At 39.2% G+C, this 24,344-nt stretch overlaps 1 protein-coding gene across 3 annotated transcripts in view; it reads right to left on the minus strand.

Annotated features, from left to right (window-relative positions):
• Positions 1-5,594: 5,594 nt before the first annotated feature.
• DECR1 (2,4-dienoyl-CoA reductase 1) overlaps positions 5,595-24,344 on the minus strand; it is a 41,119-nt gene continuing 22,369 nt past the window's right edge. For all 3 annotated transcript variants that reach the window (XM_038392262.2, XM_038392259.2, XM_043507635.1), the window contains 8 exons: positions 22,570-22,627; positions 22,358-22,444; positions 17,614-17,761; positions 12,355-12,454; positions 10,801-10,873; positions 7,229-7,375; positions 5,893-5,955; positions 5,595-5,790 (listed from right to left, as the gene is read on the minus strand). In XM_038392262.2, the coding sequence (XP_038248190.1) occupies positions 5,731-5,790; positions 5,893-5,955; positions 7,229-7,375; positions 10,801-10,873; positions 12,355-12,454; positions 17,614-17,761; positions 22,358-22,444; positions 22,570-22,627 (736 nt within the window). In that variant the 3' untranslated portion in view covers positions 5,595-5,730. The remainder of the gene's footprint in view (positions 5,791-5,892; positions 5,956-7,228; positions 7,376-10,800; positions 10,874-12,354; positions 12,455-17,613; positions 17,762-22,357; positions 22,445-22,569; positions 22,628-24,344) is intronic.

The following is a 24,344-nucleotide window of genomic DNA, read 5'->3' on the forward strand; positions in this document are numbered from 1 at the left end:
ACTTAAAGTGCGTTGTTTCAGAAGCAATCCCAGCTTAACAGATTATTTTATTAGCTGGACACAATGCCTAAAATGCATCCACAGTAACTTAACAGGGCAAATCTGTTTAATTAGATACAAGTGGTCTCAAGAAGCAAGTGTATTGGGTACTCTCCAATCTTGAGGTAGGATGTAATTAGAAGATAGAAGGTGGAGGCAACCGAGAGATTCTTAGTGGAAAAAAATAACGCACTAAGTTGTTTAGAGTCAGATCAAGACAGGTCAATGACAACCTCACTCCAGGCACAGTGATCTAATTACTCAGCTTCTGGTTCTCCTCTTTTCTCTATGCAATGTAAAGTATAATTGTGTATTTTAAGTGAAGGAACAGTGAATAAATTATCTGCATATAGGCTTAATATATATGATTAAAGTGAATTGTGGATAGATTTTGTTCATATTGTGCACATGAAGCAATAGATTTTATTATGCTTATTTTAACACTTAAGGTGAAAATCTTGTACTGTAATAATATCTGTGATTTAAAGTGACTGTTTGGTACAATAATTAGACTGAAAGATGAGGTAGTTAAATTGTTTTGACAGAAAGATATTATCTAAACTTGAATCTGGCTTTCAGAACACAAGAAAAGTTGCCTATCAAAGATCTGTTCCAAAGTCTCACTTCTACCATTCTTATTTAAACTAGCTGCCTTGTGGTACTGTACAGAATATATGAAGAAGATTTGAGTCATCTACATGTGCACTGTTTCTTAAATCATGCATAACAAGCCCATATTTCCACTGAAGTATAGCAATTAAAAAAAGACAGGCTAACAACGATGTCTTATTAATACAATGTCAAGTCTAGCAAATATAGTAAGTCAGGATCACTGTAAAAACACCTGCTTTTTAAAACATCGACACCTCCCTGGAATTGTTCCTCAAAGTCTGGCACCTGATTTCAAGAGGTGCTGAAGACAACAGGAGTTGGTGATGGTCAAACCCTAAGGTTGCTTATTCTGGCACATATCTGGTGGCAGCAGAATGATCATACTGGAAGAATAATAGACAGCTAAAATATTAATTATACCCAGGGCTCATGTATACTGTATTCAGACTCTATAAAGAAACCTGCATCCGATGAAGTGAGCTGTAGCTCACGAAAGCTTATGCTCTAATAAATTTGTTAGTCTCTAAGGTGCCACAAGTACTCCCTTTCTTTTTGCGAATACAGACTAACACAGCTGCTACTCTGAAACCTATATAGAGGTAGTTAGACAGGAAATATATTTTAGGTTAATAAAATGTTTAAATTATTTATTATTAACAAACAAAATAATCTACTAAAATGTAACAATATGCAAGCAAATGTGCTATGTAAGATGAGCAGCTACAATATTTTGGAGTTTAAATATATACATTTTACAAAATATGCTGTTACAATGAAGACCTCACCACTATATCTGCTACTAAATCGACTGAGAAGACCATTGTCTATGTGCATTTTAAAGTGTAAAACAGCAAAGTTCTATTGTACTTTAGAAAAAAAAGTTGTCTTCATTACCTTTAAGGCTGACACTTCAATTATATGCATTATAAATAAATTCCTTACTTACTGAATTGATCTAACTAATTAAAGCGAGGCTGTGCCAAAATACTCCCCAATCTTGGCCTACAACACATGTTATTCACAACATGAGGTCCCTCATGAATCTCCTAATCAGAAATTGTTAACAATGCATAATTGACATCTGTGACAAAGGATCACTACCAAAAGTAAAGAAAAACAAAGCTTTTCACTGACAACCTAATAAGGATTTGAACATAGATCTTAAAGTGAGAGATTTATGCATTAATTCACTGTTGCACATAGGCCTGACATGTTCTGTTTTGAGGGACAAGGTGGCTGAGGTAATATCTTTTATTGGATCAACTTCTGTTGGTGAGAAAGACAAACTTTCAAGCTTACACAGAGCTCTTCCTCAGGTGGAACAGATTGTTTAGCAGTAGTAGTTAACACATATTTCAAGGGCCCATTCAAGGTGAAGAGATCCATTAACACCTGTCCAGTCAGAGAGGGAAAAAAACAGCATCTGGGCAGGGAGGGGTTGTTAGTGGGTTACAGATTGTTGTAATAAGTAATAAAGCCAGCATCTCCATTCACTGGATGATTTTTAGTGTCTAGCAAAGTTATGAATTTATGCTTTCAGGCACAGGTGGTGAAACTAAGGGTGCTGGTGATGGGTGGCAGGTATCGTAAGCCTCTCCTGACCCAGCCCATATCATATTGCACCCCAAGGCCCAGCCCTCACTCTTCACCTGAAGGCCACTGAAAATTTAAAAAATGTTTATAGCAGCACTCTCACACTGTGCAAAGGTCAAATATAGATCAGAACACTGTTTGCCAATGCTGCTCTCTTAGTAAGATGTGCTTAATATAAGACAAGTTTTTTCAAGATCCAATTTAACTGATAAAAACTGTATTTAAGTTTGTCAGTTAAAGGGTTGATTTCATTAGGCAAAACTAACTTTGTGTGATGAGAACTTATGCACTGCATTGTTACTAGAAATCAGTACATCTTCCATCCTAAGCATTTTTAGCGATACACACTGAAATAACATTCTTCTTAGGTGCCTAAAAGTCAGCTCAGAAATCCATAGTTAAGCATCTAAATACAAGTGGCCTGATTTTCAAAAGTGCTGAGCTCCTTCAAATCCCACTGAAATCAACAAGAATTGCTCTACACCTTGAAAATCAGGCCAATGTATTAAAACATCAAGAATTGTTTTATTTTACTGGATTATTGCAGCACGGTAATATTTTATTTAAGACCGTTTAACAGTGTAAAAGCAGGGATACAGATTAGAGCACATTGTTCAGCAAAACAGCTACATGACCCAATTCTACAGGAAAGAGAAAACTCAATTTAGAATTAGAAACCATCTGTATGCAAAAATGCTAGTTAATACCAGCATGAGATGCAACCTGGGGTTAAAAAGTCAGTTTACAAATTACCTTCCACTTCAACTTTTGTATTTATTAAAGTGCTGTCAGTGCGTATCAGGAGGTAAAGAAGAAAGAGGAAGACACAATCTCTGTCCAAAGAGTTTAGAATCTAAAATGAACAGACAGACCTCAAAAATAGAAATATCATACAAATGCAAGGCAGATTCTCAGACTGGTACACCACCACCAATGATCATACATTTCACTGATGTGATAGCTACTGTCCCCTAGAAATGTGATTTTACTTCAAAAAGTAGCTGTAACTTCACATCCAAGGGAGCTTGTCAGTCTCTGCAGCTCCCACTAGCTCCTTTCCTCTTCTCCAGTATTCCCAATGCTCATTGCCTTCCTTTCTTGCTTGTTTGCAGGGCTGGTTCAAGCAAATCTGCAGCCCCTAACAAAGTCATTCAATTAGGTCCCCAGCTAAAAGGCCCAAGGTCCAGCATATGACCTGATCAAAATTCCTATGCCATACTAGACATGGAGGGAGGGGTTCATCAGTCCCAGAGGAAGCAGGGAATAGGCACAGTATCCAGAACTGATCCAAGCTCTAAAACAGGAGAAAGCATCCTGCTTTTATGGGCATAAGCACTAGTGACAATCCCACAGAACACTTGGCAATAAGCGATTTGTGTTCCACACCATGCAGCACTGGAACATTGGCAGTAGATATCACACAAGCAGTTGTGCCCTCTCACTATACCCTCATCCCTTCACGCCCCCTGAGGCTGTAGATTTGGCAGCACTGCCTGTATTAGCCCTGCTTACCTGCTTCCCTCCCACATACCACTGATCTTTTCTACCCCAGAACCCTCCATTACAGACTACTCAACATAGATCAGAACAGTGCCGGTTTGTAAAGGCAGGTGCTGTGCAAGCTTTCCACAAAGCTGTGCCAATGCAGTCCTTGGTCCTCACTTACAAGTCTCCATTTCTAGTTTTAATAAAGTTTCTCCTAAGCAGACATTCCTAGTCATGCAGAAAATGTGTCACTAGTACTCACAACAGCCCTTCCCTGGAGACTGCACCTTGATGCAGTGAGAAGGCTTGTATGTGCCAATGAGAACTCTAGCAGCATAAGTTTGGACTCCTCATAGAGCCACCCAAGCCCGACAGGTCAAAGGGCAGAGATCAGACAAAAAGCAATCCATTGATCCTTCAGGTTGAGTGAAAGGCCAACAACCTATTCTCATAAAAAAAAGTTATAGAAATACAAGGTAGCCATTCCATCAAATAGCATGATAGACAGGAATGATGGAGCCTTGTTCCTGTCCTAAGTGATATCAGACAATGAGTAAAAATTCAAAATCACAATTGCACCGAAGGTGGTACTAGTCTCTCTCTTTTCAAGAGCATTTACTTAAAACTTTTGAGGGAGCAAAAATATATATAAAGAAAATATGTATGTACTCAGGAAGGCAAACCCAGTCTTCAATGAAATTTTTAACATCAATTACAACAGATGCAACACAGACTGAAAAATGTCAGCAAAATCAAGATTGTGACTAGTATTCAGTTTTTAACTTCTGTGTGAGATGTACCTTAGTACTCCCTACTCATTTACACTCTTCCTCCCAACAACAGTATTAGGCCCCAATTCTGCAAAGACTTATGTATGTTCCATTGACTCCTCACGGTAGTAAAGCAAAGCACAGCACATGTAAGTGTTTGCAGGATCAGGAACTAATACTGGAGTGCAAAGCTTACATCTTAATTTTGTAGTTTTCATCAGTTTGTTTATCAATCAATTTGTTTCAATAAAATAATCCTGAAACATTACTGGAATTGAAATGATAATTGAAAAATATGCAAATATCTGAACTGAGAAAAAAATATTGAAATTCAGGTTTGTCTACATGATGTTTTAATGTGTGCCAGCTGGGATGTAAATTCTAGCACACATCAGTATGTCTTGCACTAACTGACCTATATGGATCCTGCTAGCACGCACTAAAGCAGCGGTCCCCAACCTTTCTGTTGCAATAGCATATTCATGTTCCCAGAAGAGTGTGGCGGGTGCTGGTCGACCAGGCGCCGAAATGCTGCCGAGAAGCAGCGACATTTCGGTGGCGATGCTTCTTGGCGTTGCCACTTCTGGGCGGCATTTTGGCAGCTGGTTGTCCGGTGGCCGCGCTCCTCGGCAGCGGGTTGTACGGCGGAAATGCTCCCTTATCAGTAGGTGGGTGCACATAAATGCTCCGGCGGGCGCCATGGAGCCCGCAGGCACCGCATTGGGGGACCACTGCGCTAAAGGCTCCCTACTCCCTGTAAACATAGTACTGTTTGAAATGGGACTATGTTAATGGAGACTGGGGAACTTTTAGTATGCGCCAGCCAGGTCCCACATGGACCAGTCAGTGCTGGTGCACTCTGGACATGCTGGTGCATACTAGAATTTACACCCCAGCTGGTGCATGCTATCACACCATGTAGACCAGCCTACATTAAAACAAAGCAGAGAAGGGGAACTAATTCTACAGCATGGCATAGATATTTTTACTCAAAGCTATAGAATATTTTATGTACCTAATCAAAAGACTTCATTTGTCTATGGGAACAAAACAGTCAAATTAAGGGGTAAGTATAAATGACTCATTCAAAGCATATTTCAATTTAAAAATGTTTTATTAGAATTGTCAGATAAAATGTTCAACAAGACGATTTCTTAATATGTGTGTGATTTACAGCTAATAGTACTTTTCCAGTGATACTTTCTGTAAGGACGATGATAAGACGAGTATTTTAAGAGCCTTTTGTTTTCCTGATTAATGCTTCCATCATATCCCACTGCTCACTGGTAACCTATATAATAAGAAGAAACAGCATTTCACTTGGGTCTGCATACAATTTTATATAAATTTTTAAGTATGTTTGTATGTAAATAGCATGCATGTAACTTATTACCTTTTTCAGGTCATTGAACTCTCCAGCCATAGAAACATATTCTCCACCATCCATTCTAATAATCTAGGGGAAAAGGAAGCAATGCACTTACGATTGCTGCTTTTTTATTAAGCTCCTGTATCATTAGCATTCTCATATATCAGGGTTTGGAAACATCAACCTCAACTTGTACAAATTCAGACTAAAAAATACACTCAGAATAAATGAATGCAACACTTCTTATAAGAGGCTCTGTGCTTTAAAACCATTAGCTAGAGTGAAGTATAATTAAGGCTAAGAGTTTGTCATGGATATTTAGGGTAACCAGATGTTCCAATTTTATAGGGACAGTCCTGATTTTTTTGGGGACTTTGTCTTATATAGGTACCTATTACCCTCCACCCCCGTCCCGATTTTTCACACTTGCTGGCTGGTCACCCTACGGATATTTTTAGTAAAAAAGTCACGGAGAGGTCACCAGCAATAAAGAAAAATTCACGGAAGCTGTGACCTGTCTGTGACTTTTACTAAAAATATCCCTGACAAAATGGTGATCTGTGGGTCCCCACACCACTTGTAACGGGGCAGCTGCGCAGCGGCTAGGAGCTCCGGGGGCCCTCACTGCAGATTGGGTGTTGGAGCTCCAGGATCCCCCGCACCCCACGGCTGGGAGCTGGGAGGACCGAGCCGCCTGCAGCTTCGGGGGTCCCCCGCCATCTGCGGGGGCAGGGAGCTCTGGGGTACCCCCACAGCCCCGAGGGCCCACCGTGGCTAGAAGCTTGGGGGTTCCCCTGCTACTCTCGGGGACTGGGAACTGCAGGGTGCTCCCACTGCCAGCAGTTCCAGAGGCTTCCACAGCCCACCATGGCGTGGAGCTCAGGAGTTCTCCCGCCGCCTGCTGCGGCTTGGAGCTCAGGGGTTCCCCGCTACCCACAGCTCTAGGGGCCCACACTGCAGCCAGGAGCTCGGGGGTTCCCCCGCCACCAGGGGTGGCTGGGAGTTGCAGGGTACCTCCCGCCACCTGGGACATCTTGGAGCTCTGGAGGCTGCCAGAGGCAGCAGGTGTACACTGCTGCTTTCGGCCCCCATGGGCAGCTCCCGAGGGCCACAAGCTGAAGTCACGGAGGTCACTAGAAGTCACTGATTCTGTGACTCCGCTACTGAATCATAGCCTTAAATATAATCAACTGACTAGGTTAAAAATGAACCTAAGGTTTTCAAATTAGCAATTTCTTTTGCTAAGTTCTCAAATACTCTGCAGCATCTAAAGCTTCTTTAAAAATTCTCAATACCACTCAGAACATCATCTATAAGCTTAATACTGGTGACAGCATGAACTAGAATAATGAAAACTTACTGCTCCAGTCACCCAACTTGCATATTCACTACAGAGGTATGTGGCAAGATTTGCAATTTCTTCTACAGTTCCCAGACGGCCACAGGGAATCCTCCCAATCATTTCTTTCTCAAATTTACCTGTTGGGTCAAGACGACTAAAAGCACCCTACAGAATTAAAAAAACAATGTTATTCAGCAAAAATGTTCTGAGTAACTAGAAAACAAATTCAAACCACAATTTGATTTTTAGTATCAGACTTAATACACAAGCTAACAGTTTGTAGGAGTGCTGTGACAATCACATGCTTATTAGGGGGCTGGGTTAAGAGAGAACAGGAGACAAAGGTCAAATTCTGGGGTAAATTCAGTCAACCAGTTACACCAGAATTTAACAAGGCAGTTCATGGTGTTGAGCAGAGACCCTTCTACACGATTAGAGAGCAGTAAAAAGAGGCTCTAGTAAGCGTCTTGTGAACTTTTTCTGAAAACATGCAAGATAAAGGTTTGAGAAAAATGAAAATGCCTCCGAGCTACTACAGAAATGTAGAGGAAACTTAAAACGAAACCAAAATCATACATAGCACAGAATAACAAAACTGAAAAGCAAGTATCCTTTAATCTGGTTGAATAGGAACAATGAACAGAATAAATCTAGATAGCTTTGGGCTTTAAAGTGCATTGAATATCTGGGGACAGTGCAAGACATGGCTGAGCCTGGGGGGAAAAACCTCACTCAAATGGACTCTTTTACTAACAAGAATAAACTTTACTCAGCAAAATCAGAAACCTAAGAAAACATAATTGAAGTCAATGCAAGCATAGTGCTATTTAGTAAAACTCATCAGTAAAACAGTAATATATAGTAACATAACTGCTTAATGATCTTATTTTTTAAAATACCAGTTTGTATATCTAATAACTTGGCACTGATAAAGGATTTTTCTTTTCCTCCTTTGGTTACTTAAAACCGTGTTTTCCAAAGTGTGGGGCCTTCCCCTAGGACAAGTGCGGGGAGAATAAAGATAGGCCTCAATTTTTCTCCAGCATATCAGCTTTCATTAAAAAAGTAAGTCTCCAGCTATTACGGCTGCAGAGAACCTTGAAAACTTGACTCACAAGCACCTGATGCAGTAATGTCTGCCATAGTTCGTAGAGACCCTGAACAATAACTCTGAAGCATGAGCTGCCCCACTAACTCAAATACAATGATGATAGTTAATGTAAAGTATTTAATTATTCAAGGTTTACACAATCTATGAAGGTCTACACAATCTACTCTAAGTGATGACAGGGGTGGGTTTATTTCCCTTACTTCTGCCTGAGAAGCAAAGCCAAAATTGCCATGAGGGCTTCTAAGCCCACTTGAGAGGAAGCCAAGGCCAAGAACTGTGCTTAACATAGTCAATGAGAGTGAAACTGTATTTTAGAGAAAAAAAAAAAGTCAATACTTAGCACATGCAACTAGAACTAAAAATTGCTGTGAAGTGATACTGTAACCTTCACAATATTTTATTTCAGTTTTAAATAATAAAAACTTGTATTCAATGATTTAACATCCTGTATTGACTAGGGAGTTGCATGCGTTGTATCTGTAGGCCAAGCACACTGTATTCACCTGGGGCTCCTTGCATTGCTTCATTACCCCTACAAGCTCCCTGTTTGTCAACCTGCCATACCCCTCTAGTTCAGGGACTCCCTGCAAATCCCCCACTCCATCATTCATGCCAGGGGCTCTGTGTGCCCCCCATGTCTCCCTTCACCCATATCACTGTCTCCCATGCCAGGGGATCTATGCCTCCCCTATTCTCTCCCTCTTCCATGCTTTCCCTTTACCCCTCCTTTCCATACCAGGGTTCCCCCTGTTCTCCTCCCTGCCACCCAATCACCAGGACTTCTGTGAACCTCCCCATATCCCCCACCACTCTTATTTCTTTTCTTTCTGTCTGGGACATAAGTCATTCAGGATGTCAACATTTTTAAACTGGGAGGATCAGCAGAGCTGAGATGGTGGGTATTATTATGCTGTAAGGCATTAAGGGTTGTCATAAAGAACTGTCATAAACCAGTTCTTTGATATATACACAATTGCAAAGGAAGTTAAAGCTGCTCGGTCTGCTAACCAGACGCCAGGAGCCCGTGTGTCCTCCAATTTCCTCCATCCACTTTTCCTATTTTCACCAAAATCAATCACCTACCCATTGATGCCTACAACATTCCTTGAAATTTTGGAATTGATTGGATGTGGTATTCAAAAGAATTAGACAAACAAATGCCACAGTCTTGCTTTCCTCAGACAAATATGTCATTTCTTAAAATAAAAAATGAAAGACCTGTTTAAAAATAGCATTTAATTTCATTTAACTAAAATTCTAAAATGAGAGTAAACCTTAGACAACCCTCAGAGGAGTTGGAAAGGCATGAAGTTCCATTTTCCTTTATTGGGAGAAGGGAGGCTCAGCTTTTAAACATTTGGGAAAATACTATCCTAAAGCTTTTACAATTACTCTCATTTCACAGATGGGAAAAATAAACTACTGAGAGTATAAATGACTTGCTCGATGTTGCACAACACTGTTGGATCACTGGAGAAAACAAGTTTGGTCTTATCTATACCAAAAGGGGTATAGTAAGGGTTATACTATATTAAAGCACGTTTGCATGACATAACATATGTAGACTTGGAATGATTAGATTTTTATTGGTAAATGTTGATATATGTCTGTGATGGGGTGGCCCAATCAGCTAATTAGGCTTCAAACAGGGGAGCTTTTGGCTGCAGGCAGCTAATTAGGAACAGGCTCACCTGTGTACACACACGTGAGGCCTATAAAGCCAGCAAGCTTTATCAAGAGAGAGGGACAGCTGCTGAGAAAGGGTGTCACTCCCTGGGAAAAGGTTTTTTTTTTTTTTTTTTTTTTTTTTTTTTTTTTTAGAGCTGGTACACCCAGAGAGAGAAAAGGGGAACCAAAATATAAGAAGCAGTTCAGGGATGGAACAGTAAGGACAAAGAGGAAGCCCAGAACTGCTGAGCTGAAGGTCCTGGACTGGAACCCGGAGTAGAGGGCAGGCAGGCCTGGTTCCCCTACAAGTTACTGAGGGAGTGGCACCGGGGCAGTAAATGAGAACACTTCCGAGTGACCAGGAGGAGATGCTAGACTGGAGGTGAGTGGAGCACCTCATGACAATATCAATTTCACTGTACACACAAACTGATTAAAATATATTTCCATCAAATATCAATTTACATAGGCAAAGTAAAAGAAATGCTGCTTGATAATTCACTGGAGTTTGATTTAAGACTATTTATTTTGTATATTTTGATATGATGACAATTTGTTTAACTTTTTAAGTCTCAACATCTAATGTCATTAATTATTGTATGACTACCATAAGTTCCCACAATTGTGAAAATTTGAGGAAAAAAATAAGCTGAAACCATATTCTGTGCAACTGAAAATATAAATGAATACAAATATATAAAATGCTTTAACATTAATATTTTCCATCAAAATTATAACAAATAAAAATCAATTTCTGCCAGGCCTAAGCACATGTAAAGTCATATCTCACTTTTTAATGACAGAAATGTACCTTTGTTCTTATTGGACCTGGTTGGATCACATTGAATCTCATGCCATATCTACCCCATTCAGCTGCAAGAGACCTAAAAATTCATTAATAGAATGCATAAATATTTCAAACAGCATGTTGTCTAATGTTATTCAGGACGTAACTTAGAATCAATTCTGGGAAGTATGTGTGTCAAATTTATAAACACTTAACATTTGAATCCCAACCTAGGTTCAGATTTTTTTGAAATATTTTTACTTTTTTTGTTATTGGATTTGAATCTTCCCATACATGGATCTCATGTTACATTGAATTAGCCAATTGACTAATCCAGTAACACCAATTTGAAGTATATATTCCATATAAAGCATACATTAATGACAATCATAGGTACCCAAATCCCAATCTCACTTAGGCACTTTAGAAAATCCCACCAGTATACACTTGTGGCAGTCTTCAATATAATTCTCAAACCAAGTGTTTTAGGAAAAATAAGATAACCATACCCCAACTTCTAATGTTTTACAAAGCAGAGTAAGCAATGCAGTTTTCCTTTTATGAACAATATTGTCTTTGCACATGCTGTTTCTTTAAAGGTGCTAAAACATCTGTTGTGGTAAATGAATAAGGGGGCTAGTCTTTGAAATACACCCTTTTAAGTCATATTCAGCTTCTATGAAAAAAGTGTACAAAGAAAGCAAAAAAGAAATCATACCTGACCTACTTATATTTTCAAACATTTCCATTTCATTGTCTTTACTGAAGTGTACTGTCTGTTAGTATCTATTCCAGGGGGTCTCAAACACATGGCCTGTGGGCCGCATGCGGCCCACAGGGTTATTTCCTGCAGCCTGCCAAGCTCCCTGCGTCCCCCCACAGTTATATTCTGCCGCTGCCAAGCTCCTCCCACCCCCCCCCGCGCACCACGTCCCTGCTCCTCTGCCTACCTCCAGGCGCTTCCCGCCACCAAACAGCTGTTTGGCAGCGCTTAGCACTTTCCAGGAGGGAGGGTGGAAGAGCAGGGAGCCATGCACTGAGGGGAAGAGGCAGAGAAGAGGTGGGGTGGGGAAGGGGTAGGAAGAGGCGGGGCAGGAGTGGAGTGGGGCTGGGGCCAGGGCAGGGGGTTTGTACCTTTATATGAAAAGGTGTCATTGATGCGACCCTCAGGCCAATGTACTAGTCATGTGGCCCTCGTGCTGATCTATTCCCATATAGCTGCTAATCGGATGTCTTTGTTTGAGGAATGAATGTGGATATCTGTGTAATGCTATTAAAGGAATTATTGCAGATAGTCCTGATAAAAATCTAAGCAGCAGAATTCCATGGAATTGAGTAGACTTCTATTTATTGATCTCTTTTTGCTCTAGTAAGATGGCAAAAGTAATAAAACTTAAATTCTTCTTTCCATGAGAAGCTGTGATGTAGCAACTGCTTTCTTGTTACATAAAATGGAAGCTAAGGAGTTCATTCATGATCCAGTCAAATAGCTTAATTTTGCCAGACTGACAAGATGTGGCTAAAGAACCGATCAACCCAGTCAGGGAAGATAAAGCATTGGTACGCTCAACTACTCACTTGCACATTGCATCTACCCCAGCTTTGGCAGAGGCACTTGGTGATACAAATCCAGACCCACTCTCTGCATAGATTGTTGTAATAGCCAAGAATGCTGCCCCTGTAAGATGCAAGATAACATTTTTAAACATGCAGGACGAGCTATAATCTTAAAATCAACATAAGTATCAGAACAGTACTGGTGTTTGCATTATCTCTGTTTTCAGGGATTTAACTTTCAGCTGTAAAAATGAACTCCAAGTTTGGCTCCAGATGTTCTTTTCACTTTCGATTCTCCCTGTCCCTGAAATGAAAGTTATTCCATATATAAAAATTCTTTTTCTTGGTGGTACTATAAACCCCAATACTGCATTTGGAATAGTGCAAGTAGATCCTTGCACCCATAGTCTCATTGACACTGAAATTATACTAATAAACCCCTTCTAGTGTACACAAGGCATGAGCCAGGTTACTATACTCGTAATACTACTTGCTGCCCAGGCCTTTAGGATATTTCTATAGTGCAATTAGAGCTGTAATTTCCAGCTTGGGTAGATGTACACATGCTAGCTTTGCTTGTGGTAGTGTTCTACAACCAGTGATATAGCTGCGATGGCATAGGCAACTGCTTGGGCTAGCCACCAGAGTACAAGCCAATCCAAGATCCTAGAGATGTACTCTGGCGGCTAGCCCAAGCCACTACTCGTGCTACTGTGGCTGTACTACTATTTTTAGCTTGATGAAAGCTAGCGTGGGTGTCTTCTCAAGATGGGAATTACACCTCCATCTGCAGTACAGGCATACCCCCAGTTCTCAGGCAGCTATTTTTGCTCCAGCTTCCATCAGTTCCCCACACTTCCTGGCTGAAAGGGAAGGACATAAAACATCAGTGTGAACAATTATTAATTTCAGCATAGTTTTAAATTATTACGAATTGCAGTAGGGGACTTGAGGCTGAAACTGAAGTTTATTCTAGTGCCCTGAGATTTCTTTTCTTAGCAGGTTACAGTAACTCGTACTACAGCAGAAAATATGCCAAAGTTAATCTTGACAATTGTACTAAATCTTGCTATTAGTGCCATAATGAGGTCTCCTAACAAAAGACTGGTTTTTATAAAATACATTCAGTTAAATAGCAATTATCAACATAAATGAAGTACTTTTTGTGATGTAATATTTTTGTTTGTTTACTCACTTTCTTTTGTAATACTCAGTAACTCAAAATAGCTTGCCCAATCATTAGTGCGTACCTACTGTAGTTGGGGGGAAGGAGGGGGCAGATAAAACATTAGCTTTAAGTCCCTGGTAAAGAAACCAGTAGTTCCTTATGCTAGTGAATGTAAAACTATTAAAAAAAATACTATATGTAGAATAACGATTTTAGTTAGAACTGTTGCCCAATGGACATCATGAACATTTTATGTCTTGGGGATAGCCCATATACAAAGTCAAAGTAAAGTAACTCAGTTAAACATTTATGTTGAGAGAAATTCACAGGAGAATTAAAATAAATAACAATTAGCCTTAGAGAAATAAAATTCTCCATACAGAGACTTTGAACAGAAAAAAGGACCAAAAAACCCCCAAACTAACTTTAAAATCTATTTTGACGTGGATATAAATTACTTGTAATTAGTAGACTTACAAGGGATAGGTTTATTAAATGCATGTTAAGTAAAACCAGGTGACCCCAGTTTAGAAGCAGCAACACTGATATTTACCAGGTATTGTTAAGGCTCATCAATGTTTTATTTATATGTATTTCAGTTCACTCTTAGAAGGTGTATGTGTAAATGTATCAGTTCATTAAAAGGCATTATCTAATTGTTTTCACTATCTCGTGTTAAAATTTAAAATGTTTAAAGAAAGAGGCAATAGACTGGCAGATTAATAATTTGTATTACAGTAACACTTGTATGCCCCAACAGAGATTGGGGGCCCCCCACTCTGCTAGGAAGAATACAAATGCACAGTAAGACATTTCCTGCAACAAAGAGCTTAAAAGCTAAACAAACCGTGTACTATTTACAAAAATAGTTTTAATGTAGATCACATTTTGGACTTAAAAGACATGTCAGTGTCTCTGTAACAGCTGAGATGTATGCTAGCATACTATTAAATATTTGTTTATAGTAGCACTCACAATGTACTATGTGCATTCCAAACATTCAAGAAATAGTCCCTGCTCCAAGGAGCTCAGAGTAAGGAGAGGCAAGTAGACATGGGTTAGGGGAAGGGAAACAACAAATAGGGAATTTTAAAAAATAAATATAAATGAGATTCACTGAGGGCAGCATGGCAGAAGTGGGTCTCTTAAGAGGGCCTTAAATGTGAAGAGGCCTTGCATGAGGGTGCCATGAAGAAGAAAGCACGACTGTGAAAGACTGACAAACTGGTGGCCAAGGGTATGGACGCTATTAGAGTGGAGAGGGAAGGTAGACGGATGCCATGAAACTTAAGGATATGTAGAGATGGAAAGAATTGCATGGAGCTTTGAAGAAAGAGGCAAACTTAAATTTAATGGGATATGAGATGGGGAGCTAGGGAAGATAACTGAAAAGGACATTGACAAGTTCCTATTGAGACAAGGAAGCTGACTTTAATGGCTGCAATGTGTATTGACTAAAGGGAAGCAAGGTATATGTTTGGAAGACCAGAAAAGAAGCTACTGCAGTAAAATAGGCAGGACATTAAGAGGTCCCAACAGAGATTTCTGTTGGGATGGATCTTAGATGCTGAATAGGAAGAAGATATTAGGTCCTAAGTGTTATTGGACTGACTGCACATTTCTAGAATGCATTGCATGTGGCACATGAACATACCATTTGACCAGAGACCATAACATACTCTAAAGAGTCTATACACAGCTTTGAAACTTTAAACTCTAGTCATCAACATACAGCAATGGCATAGCAAATTCAAAGCATTGTGGACACTTTTTGGAGTAAAGTTGTACTACGTTATCATAAAGACTGCAATCTCAATAAATCTGACCAGATTAGCATTTTTTGTAATTATGCTACTCTGAAACCTGTAATTATGATAGTAACAGATTTTTGTTCAGGTAAAATATAGGAACAGGCCTATATGCATGCTATTAATTTTCATGCTCTAAATAGGACTTCTTGCACTTCTATATTTGTCCTACATCGTTCTGGAATAAATGTATGTTTTGGGTAACAGAGGAAGAGATTACATTACAGTTGCAAGATGAGATGGCTCACATATATAAAGTGAACTACTCAATATTCATGTACAGTGAAGAGACTATGAATTATAATATCACAAAACAAAGGAAGATGATGTAACTCATTCTTGAATTAAATCTATACTCTACTGTTTTAAATGTTCAAGGAAAAATCCCATAGGAATTAAAATACCTTATTCCCAAGGATTCCCTGAAGCACAAAGACAGTTATATGCAGATTCATTAAAAAGATCATAATGAAGCTCATAATGATATACAACAAAATATATGAAGAGATTTTAAAACTACAATCTAATGAGCAGTAAATATGGTTTCAGGGTATGAAAGAAAGCCTGACACAATGATTGTACAATAATTAAGAACATATTTGGGAAAGATTATTATTATTAGAAAGGAAACACTTTTTACTGCTTTTACATAATTGCAGACTGTGTTAAAGCAACAAATCTGAAGCCTTAGAATGAACAAGTCCATCTGATCAGGCAGCTAGAGAAATGCAATACAAATAGGCTTTGCAGAATTCAATTTTTATTATTTATATTTGACAGATAAAAATAAAAAATGCTTAAAAATTATCAATTGAAATGTTCACCATTGTGTGAAATCATGGCTTTAACACTTTTTTTTTCAATTTTTTTTTATTAATTTTTCAGTTGTGGGAAATTATGCAGTGTGATCAGACAATGCTTTTAGTGACATACTGAGATTCAAAAAGTTAACACTTCATATAAGTCTAACACTGTCAACGTCACATGTCAAAATATACTAACTAAATATAATTAAATCAAATTTTTTCTCCACCTATACATAAATTTCTGTCACCATTGATGGAACTATTTTTTGTTGGTTTGTGTGCATACAGTGAAATCATGTTTACCAACATTTACCTATTAAAGCTAATCTTTCTAAATACAAGTCAGGACAATTCTAGGCTCTTATCTAGTGTGAGCTATTGACTCAATGTGTGACCGTGTGCCTTAATAAATCTGGAAAAGTAGTAATAAAAAGGACTATATGGAAAACCATACCCAAGAACTTGCACTGCTGATAGACAAAGAGCAGGAAAGGAGGATTTATATTTTTTTAATCTTAAATTCGCAAAGCAGTGTGCCAGAATAAAAATAGAGCTTTCTACATACATCTGTCAGTTATTATATACTGGCATATAACGATTTTCCCTAAAACAAATGAAAAAAATTGGTTATATTGTAGCCTACTCAGGCGCTATATATTTGCATGTCCACTGCAACAGAATTACCAATTAGTCCAATTTTCAGAATTACTGTCAGACACCTCTGTCAAGTACTTTAGGATCAAAATTTGAATTTAGGAAAAATGAGAACCCAATATTCAATATTTTCATAATTTAAAAATATTGCTTGAAGTTAAACATTAACCTCTAGTATTTGCCATCAAAACATCACAACCTGGAACTTGAAAAATAACTGGAAACTTTCTAGAAAGAAGACTGAAACTAATACCTCTACTTTTATTGGTGAAGTAGAGGGAAATGCAAAAAGTCTTCAAATGTAGTGAAAAGCAAGTTAGATGTTTGCAGTTTTTACTTTAAATAAATCTAAGGTGCTGATAGTAACATTAATGGTATTTTTCCCCCCAAAAAATAACCTAGCATGATTTTTAACCTAACTGAATCCATTTAAATGAATGCCATAGTTCATTGCTTAATTAAAGGAAAATGGAGAAAGGACACAGGAGATGAGTTATAGCACTACTTGTAATTTAAAGAAAAAAGTCTTATTTTTAATAATTTACAGATAAGGTCCAAATCCTGAAATCAGATTTATGTAGGCAGCCTCATTCACTTTGGATCTGATTGCAGGATCAGGTCCTAAAATAAAATGATGGATTCTGCAAGGTAGTGCTATGTTGTATAAATGTTTGCACTATACAAAAGTTTCTTCTTGCAAACCTGTACAGCATTACAACTCTTATCAAAATGTTTATTTAAAGCATCAAAACTTGTTATTGTACACAAGTTTTAAAGCAAAGACAGTAAATGGTAATGAGATGTCACAATCCTTAGGCACTGTTTAGCTTTAAGTGTAACTTACCTTTTTGTACTTTAATTAGTTCCTTTCCAATTTCTAGAGTTACAAAGGCAGTACCGTTAAGAACAATATCAACTATCGTTTTCCACGCATTAGCAGAAAGACGTTCAGTAGGAGAAACAAAGTTTCCAGCTGCATTGTTTATCACAACCTAAAACAAGAGAAGACAAGTTATGTTTATATAAAATGTTATATAGAAATTACCATATATGCTCGTTCATAAGCTGAATTTTTTCGGTAAAAAAAGTCTCTCATCAAAGAGCTGGGGTCGGCTTATAAACTGATCTACACCAAAATTTGCTGATTTTAAAAACTATGAAACCACTGAATTGAATATCTAATACATTGTCATTTTGTTTACCTGGAGTGCCTGCAGGCATGGAGGAACTGAGGGTTCCTCGTGGCCGCAGTTCGCCGTTCCCAGCCACTTCCCGCAGCTCCCATTGGCTGGGAACGACGAACCGCGGCCACAGGGAACTGAGGGGCTCCATGCCTGCAGGCACTCCAGGTAAACAAAACGTCCCAACTCACCAGCGACTTACCCTGACAGGCCGGGAGCCAAGTTTGCTGACCCATTTATTGATGTCAATACTGCAGCCTTTTAAAGTTGCAAAGGCTTTGTTTAATGGACTAGATTGGCTTGAAAGGAATACTAAAAGAGCAGTAATTTGATCTCTTCATACATTTCTACCAATGGACCTCAAGTCTCAAGCCAATATGAAAATATAACGTGCAGAATCGCTGGAATTTCTAATAAAATTGAAATAGCCTGTTAGCCCCCCCCCGACATGCCAATCTACAGGGCTGCTTTGAAATTTGACAGTGATAAAGCAGGTGACATTCCTGTATAAAGTCCTACAAAATCCACATCTACAATAATAATCTATTTTCATACTCTTATTTAAAATGAACTGTGAAATCAAAAGAAAAAGGTCTGCTTATCACGCAGCGTTCAAACTTATTGTTGAATATGCAGAAGCAAACAAGCACCGCTGCTCGTAAATTCTGTATCAATGAGAAGCAAGTAAGAGAATGGCGAAAAACACACTAAGACATGCCAAGAAGCAAGAAAAAATGTCCAAGATGCACTTCATTTCCTGAGCAAGAGAAAGATCTCAGTAATTGGATTGTTGAATGTTGACAAAATGGGTACATTGTCACTAGAACTGGAATTCGTCTGCGTGCTCTGCAAATGTTGAAAGATGACAAATACAAGTCAAGTTTCAAAGTAGCAGCCATGTTAGTTGTATTTGCAAAAAAGAAAAAGGAGTACTTGTGGCATCTTGCAGACTAACAAATCTGTTAGTCTAAGGTGCCACAAGTACTCCTTTTCTTTTTACAAATGCAAGTCAAAGCCATCAATGTTTGTCGCATCAGTAGGTTGGTGTTCTCACTTCATGAACCATCAGTGTCTGTCTGTCAGCAAACAAAGATAGCACAAAAGCTGCTGAGAGATCTGGAAGGAAAAAATCTAATCTTTCCAAAGGTTTATTACAAAATATCAAAAGGAATATGCATTTGAACTGTCACAAATAGAAAATATGGACCAAACACTGACATTCGATCTCCCGAGCAACAGAACGGTAACCGGGGTTGGTGAAAACACAGTTAAGACCACTGGCCATGAAAAAAAAAACCATTTTACAGTGGTTTTATTGTGTTTGGCAAATTGATCAAAGCTCCCTCCTGTGTGGGTTTTTTTTTTTTTTTTTTTTTTTAAAAAAAACCTTGCCTAAAAACATGAAATTTCCTGCTGGTGTCATCGTACGTGCACATGAAAAGGGATGGATGGATGAAAGTGGGACTATTGAATGGCTGGAAAAAAAGTGTGGAATAAGAGACCAGGAGCACTTTTCAAGAAACCTGGTATACTCATTTGGTCCATGTTCAGGACACACAAGACTGAGGTGAAAAATGTGGACAAAAATACAAAAACGACTTTGGCTGTAATACCTGGAGGCTTAACTTCAGTTCTACCACCGCTTGATGTCTGCCTGAACAAATCCTTTAAAGAGAGGCCATGCAAAATATGGTCTGAATGGATGTGCTCAGGCATGGCAAAGTTGACAAAAGGCGGGACTCTTATGAAGCCCGAAATCTATCTGGTCGCCCAGTGGATCAAGGACACGTGGGTGTCCATTCCCTCAGAAATAGAAAAATAATTTACGAAATGCTGTGTCAGCAATGCATTCAATGAGACAGAAGATGATGCCATATTTGACACAACAGAGGCTGATAAGGAATCTGAGTCTGAAGACAACACTGCTGACATCTACGATGACAATGCAGGTGCAGCTGTGACTGAAGCAGAGTTTAATGAACTCTTTGGTGAATCAGAGACTGATTCAGACTTTGAAGGATTTTAAGACTTTTTAAAGTCATTGTTCTAAGTTACTTGTACATATTTGTTCAGTTATTACATATTATAACAGGTTTTTCATTAGATTACATTAAAATAATTCTAGCAAAACTTTTATGTATTATGAGGCCAGCTTTAAAAATATAGCAGGGGTTGGCGAACTTTGGTTCCTGGCCCATCAGGGTAAGCCACTGGCAGGTTGGGACATTTTTGTTTACTTGGGGCATCTGCAGGCATAGAGCCCCTCAGCATCCAGTGGCCACGGTTTGCTGTTCCCAGCCAATTGGAGCTGCAGGAAGTGGCATCATTGGGAGCTGAGGGCTCCTTGCCTCTGAACGCTCCAGGTAAACAAAGTCCCGACCCTCCAGTGGCTTACCCTGATGGGCCGGGAGCCAAAGTTTGCCAACCCTTGAAATATAGGGTATGCTTATGAGAGGGTCGTACAGTTTTACTATTTTTACCTATCCATCTTGGGGGGTCATTTTATAAACGAATGGGCTAATGAACAAGTATATATGGTAGTTCACTGTAGCACTTACGAGGTATAAAACCTTTTGGCATTGCTAGACATAGAAGTAAAAATCTTCCTATCAAATGAAGTACAGTTTAGACAGATAGGAAATAATCCATCAAACTGCAGAGGAGGGCCACCATATAGACTCTGGCCATTAGGCTATGCAGCCCTGACTAACGGGGACAGCCATATTGACTCTGGCCACTAGGCCATGCAGAAGGGGGCAGCCATTTTGACTCCAGCCATTAGGCCATACTGCTGAGGCTAGGGTGTTCATTTGGACTCAGCCACAGGGCTATAACAGCCTTCCCCCGTCCCTAAAGTATGATGCAGTGTTTCAGCCCCCATGACATTCTCCCATAGTGAATACCGGAAAGAAAGCTATTCTGGACAGGTAACTTGGTAGAATTTTAGGTGGTCAAACTCAAGGATCTTTGAACTATTAGTAAACAACCACCCACATATCTTATATTTCCTAAGTTGCTAATATCAGTGTTCATTGATCCTGACTGTTATATCCCATTGACAAGTGGGTATAAAATAATAAATGTTTTAAACAGACTCACTGTCAAGTGGTTTTGTAACATACAGTACTGAAGCAGGATACAGAACTCCAAAAAAAGTGGGGGGGAAAAATGTATATTCTCTTCACATGGCTTCTGGTGGGATTTTTTCCTGACTTCTAACCCATGCTGTCTCCCTCCTCTGCTTTACCCCATTTTTGTCCTCTGACCCCTCCTTTACATCCCCTACTCTGTTCTTCCCAAGTTATTTCCTTCCTTCCTTCCTTGGGCTTTTGTTATCTCTCTCCCCAAAGTTCTGCCCTCTGATGGCCCTATACAATGCATTAAGCTATACCATCAAAAGCACAGTTTTGCCAGTTTAAGCTGTGTCCACACTTGGAGTGCTTTGATATGGAATACCACTATAGCTGTACTGGCAAAGCCCTTCTAAGTGCCCTCCTGACTAAGTTTAACAGATGTGTCCTGTCTCCCAAAACTGAAGCTAGTTCTACAACTCTAACCAACTTGGGACCTGTCTACTTGAGACACTGCCCATCTCCCTCTTCCATAATGCGACAGCTGGATACCTCTGGACTTAAAAGAGGGACTGGGGGTAAAGTCCTATGTAAGAAGCCCTTCACTTTGGAACCAGCTCCCTTAGCTTTGGTCCAAAATAGCCTTATTTGTTCACCTTCTGGGCACAGGGAAAGGCTTTTCATTTTACTCTGGCTATATGGAAGTTGATATTTTGTGAGCAGAGTTCCGATTTGTTTAGCTGACGGTGAGTTGCTGAGGGCTGTGTGCAGGTTATTGGAGAGTGTTTACCTGCTAGATGTAGTTGGTAATTTCTTTACGTTAGTTTTCAAAATAGGTACCTTTTTGGTACATTTTGTATACACCAAAATAAAAGGCAAGGAAGGATGAAAGCGAGAGAGAGTGATACTGTTGTTTCTGCTTTTAATTTGGAAGACACTCAGATAGTAATGTGACAGTTGTCGTAAGTCCAGGGATAAATAAAATCATTCTGGGCTTCATTCTGCTCGCTTTACTCACACAAGTAATTCCACTCTAATAGCAAGGAAACTTTTTGAATGAATGGGTAAGGGGACAGGATTTGGTCCATTTGGCTATTGAACCATTCAACAGCTATACAAAACCAACCAGATACTATGGGGATAGGCACTGTAGAAAACTAAAACAGATAACACACTAGTTTTGTGCTGCACTATTGCTGTATTAGTAGCTGTCTTTTTCCTGTTGGTCTTTGTAGGCAGAGCTGCTTTTCTACCATGTATCACTTTTGTTTCCACATGCTATTCAGGGTATTTTCACTGAAGATTGAAGTCCTTGCCTCATAACTATCGTACTTACATCAGGATGTCCTGCCATCTTGATTAATTCAGCAACAGCATTCTTAACTGAAGCTGGGTCTCTCACATCACACTGGATTGTATGAACCTATATATTAATAGAGAAAAAGGCAATTGTAAGACTCTATAAAAGTATCACTCATGAGATAAAGAATAAAAAAATTCTTTAAAATACATTAAAATATAAAAATACAAACTAAACCATAAACTTACCTTGTTTCCTGTTTTAGAAGAAATCTCTTCTGCAGTTTGTTTCAAAACATCGATCTTCCTAGAAATTATAAATTTTAGGATGACTTGAGTTTTCACTAAATGCATCTGTTACAAATCATTACACTTTGAAACATTAAAATCTTTCTATGAATGCCATTTGTGTGTTGGTGATTTTAGTGCAAAATTTACCTTTGAAATAAACATAATTTAGGGCCTTAGTATTTCAATTCAGTTTCTGAAAAAAGCTCTTTCAAGTAAAATGGAGCTTTAAAGAAATTCCAAGTTATGTCCAACAAAATAATCTTCTCTCATTTTCAGCTAAAAGCAACTCCGATGGGACTTAAAAAAGATACTTTTGATAGTAAAATACAGCAGGTGATATTTAACAAAAAATGCCTTCATCCTGGGCACAATGAAAATTAGCAAAGACAAATGTAAGGTGCTACCCTTAGGGAAGAAAAAACAAATGCAAAATACAGAACGGGATAACTGGCTTGGCAGCAGCACTACTGAGAAAGATCTGGGAGTGGTGGTGGATCACAACAATGCAATGCTGCTGCAAAAAAAAGCAAATGCAGTTTTAGGTTGCATTAACAGAGGCATAGCATGCAAATCACGGGAGGTGATAGTAATACTCTACTCAGCACTGGTTAGGCCTCAACTGGAGTACTGTGTCCAATTTTGGTCATCAATGGATAGAAAGGATGTAGAGAAACTGGAAAGGATCCAGAGGCAAATGACTAAGATGATCAAAGGAATGGAACGTAAACCATATGAGCAAAGACTGAAGGAACTGGGTATGTAAAGTTTGGAAAAGAGGAGATTAAGGGGGGGACATGACAGTTGTCTTCAAATACTCGAAAGGCTGCCATAAAAAAAATGGGAAGTTATTCTCTTGCCACAGAGGGCAGGACTAGAGGCAATAGGTTTGAACTACAGCATAGCAGATTTAGATTAAATCTCAGGAAAAACTTCCTAACTGTAAGAACAGTAGGACAATGGAACAGACTGCCTAGGGAGGTTGTGGAAGCTCCTTCACTAGACTTTTCAAAAGGAGGCTGGATAGCCATCTGTCTTGGATGGTTTAGACAACACAAATCCTGCATAACACATTTGACACCTAAACAGCATATTGGCAGGGCGTCAGAGTAGATGGTTCTATGATACTAAGTATTTTATTTGGGGCTGTCAATCACAGTTAAAGCTGGAGATTAACATGTTAAAGAAATTAGTGTTAATTTTGTTTTCAGTTAATCACATACCTTTGGGCAGGGAGGGAGGCATTAGCAGTAGCCCCAGCTCAGAGCATCGGGTGGGCTGAAGGGGAGTGGGCTCCAGCCCAGAGGTCTGAAGGGGATTTGGCGGTTGGGCGGGATCTCTGCGCCCCGAGAGTGGCTAAAGCCCAGTTCCTGACTGGGGCTGGAGGCCGGAGCCCAGAGCCCCGACGGGGGACTCGAGCCTGAAGCCCTGCACCCGGAGGGGGGCTGAAGCCCAGAGCCCCCAAGCCATTTCAGAAAATACAGAAAACCTAAAAAATATTTAAACTGTATTCTATTGTTTAGCCCTGCGATTAAAACTGCAATGAATCACAATTTTTTTAATCTTGCATAGTCACAATTTAATTGTTTGAGAGCCCTCATTTTACTTTTATTTTATTACTTTTATTACTAATATAATCACAGGTTTCAGAGTAGCAGCCGTGTTAGTCTGTATTCGCAAAAAGAAAAGGAGTACTTGTGGCACCTTAGAGACTAACAAATTTATTAGAGCATAAG

This window comes from Dermochelys coriacea, chromosome 2 (assembly GCF_009764565.3).
Source record: "Dermochelys coriacea isolate rDerCor1 chromosome 2, rDerCor1.pri.v4, whole genome shotgun sequence".
In the NCBI taxonomy this organism is placed as follows: Eukaryota; Metazoa; Chordata; order Testudines; family Dermochelyidae; genus Dermochelys; species Dermochelys coriacea.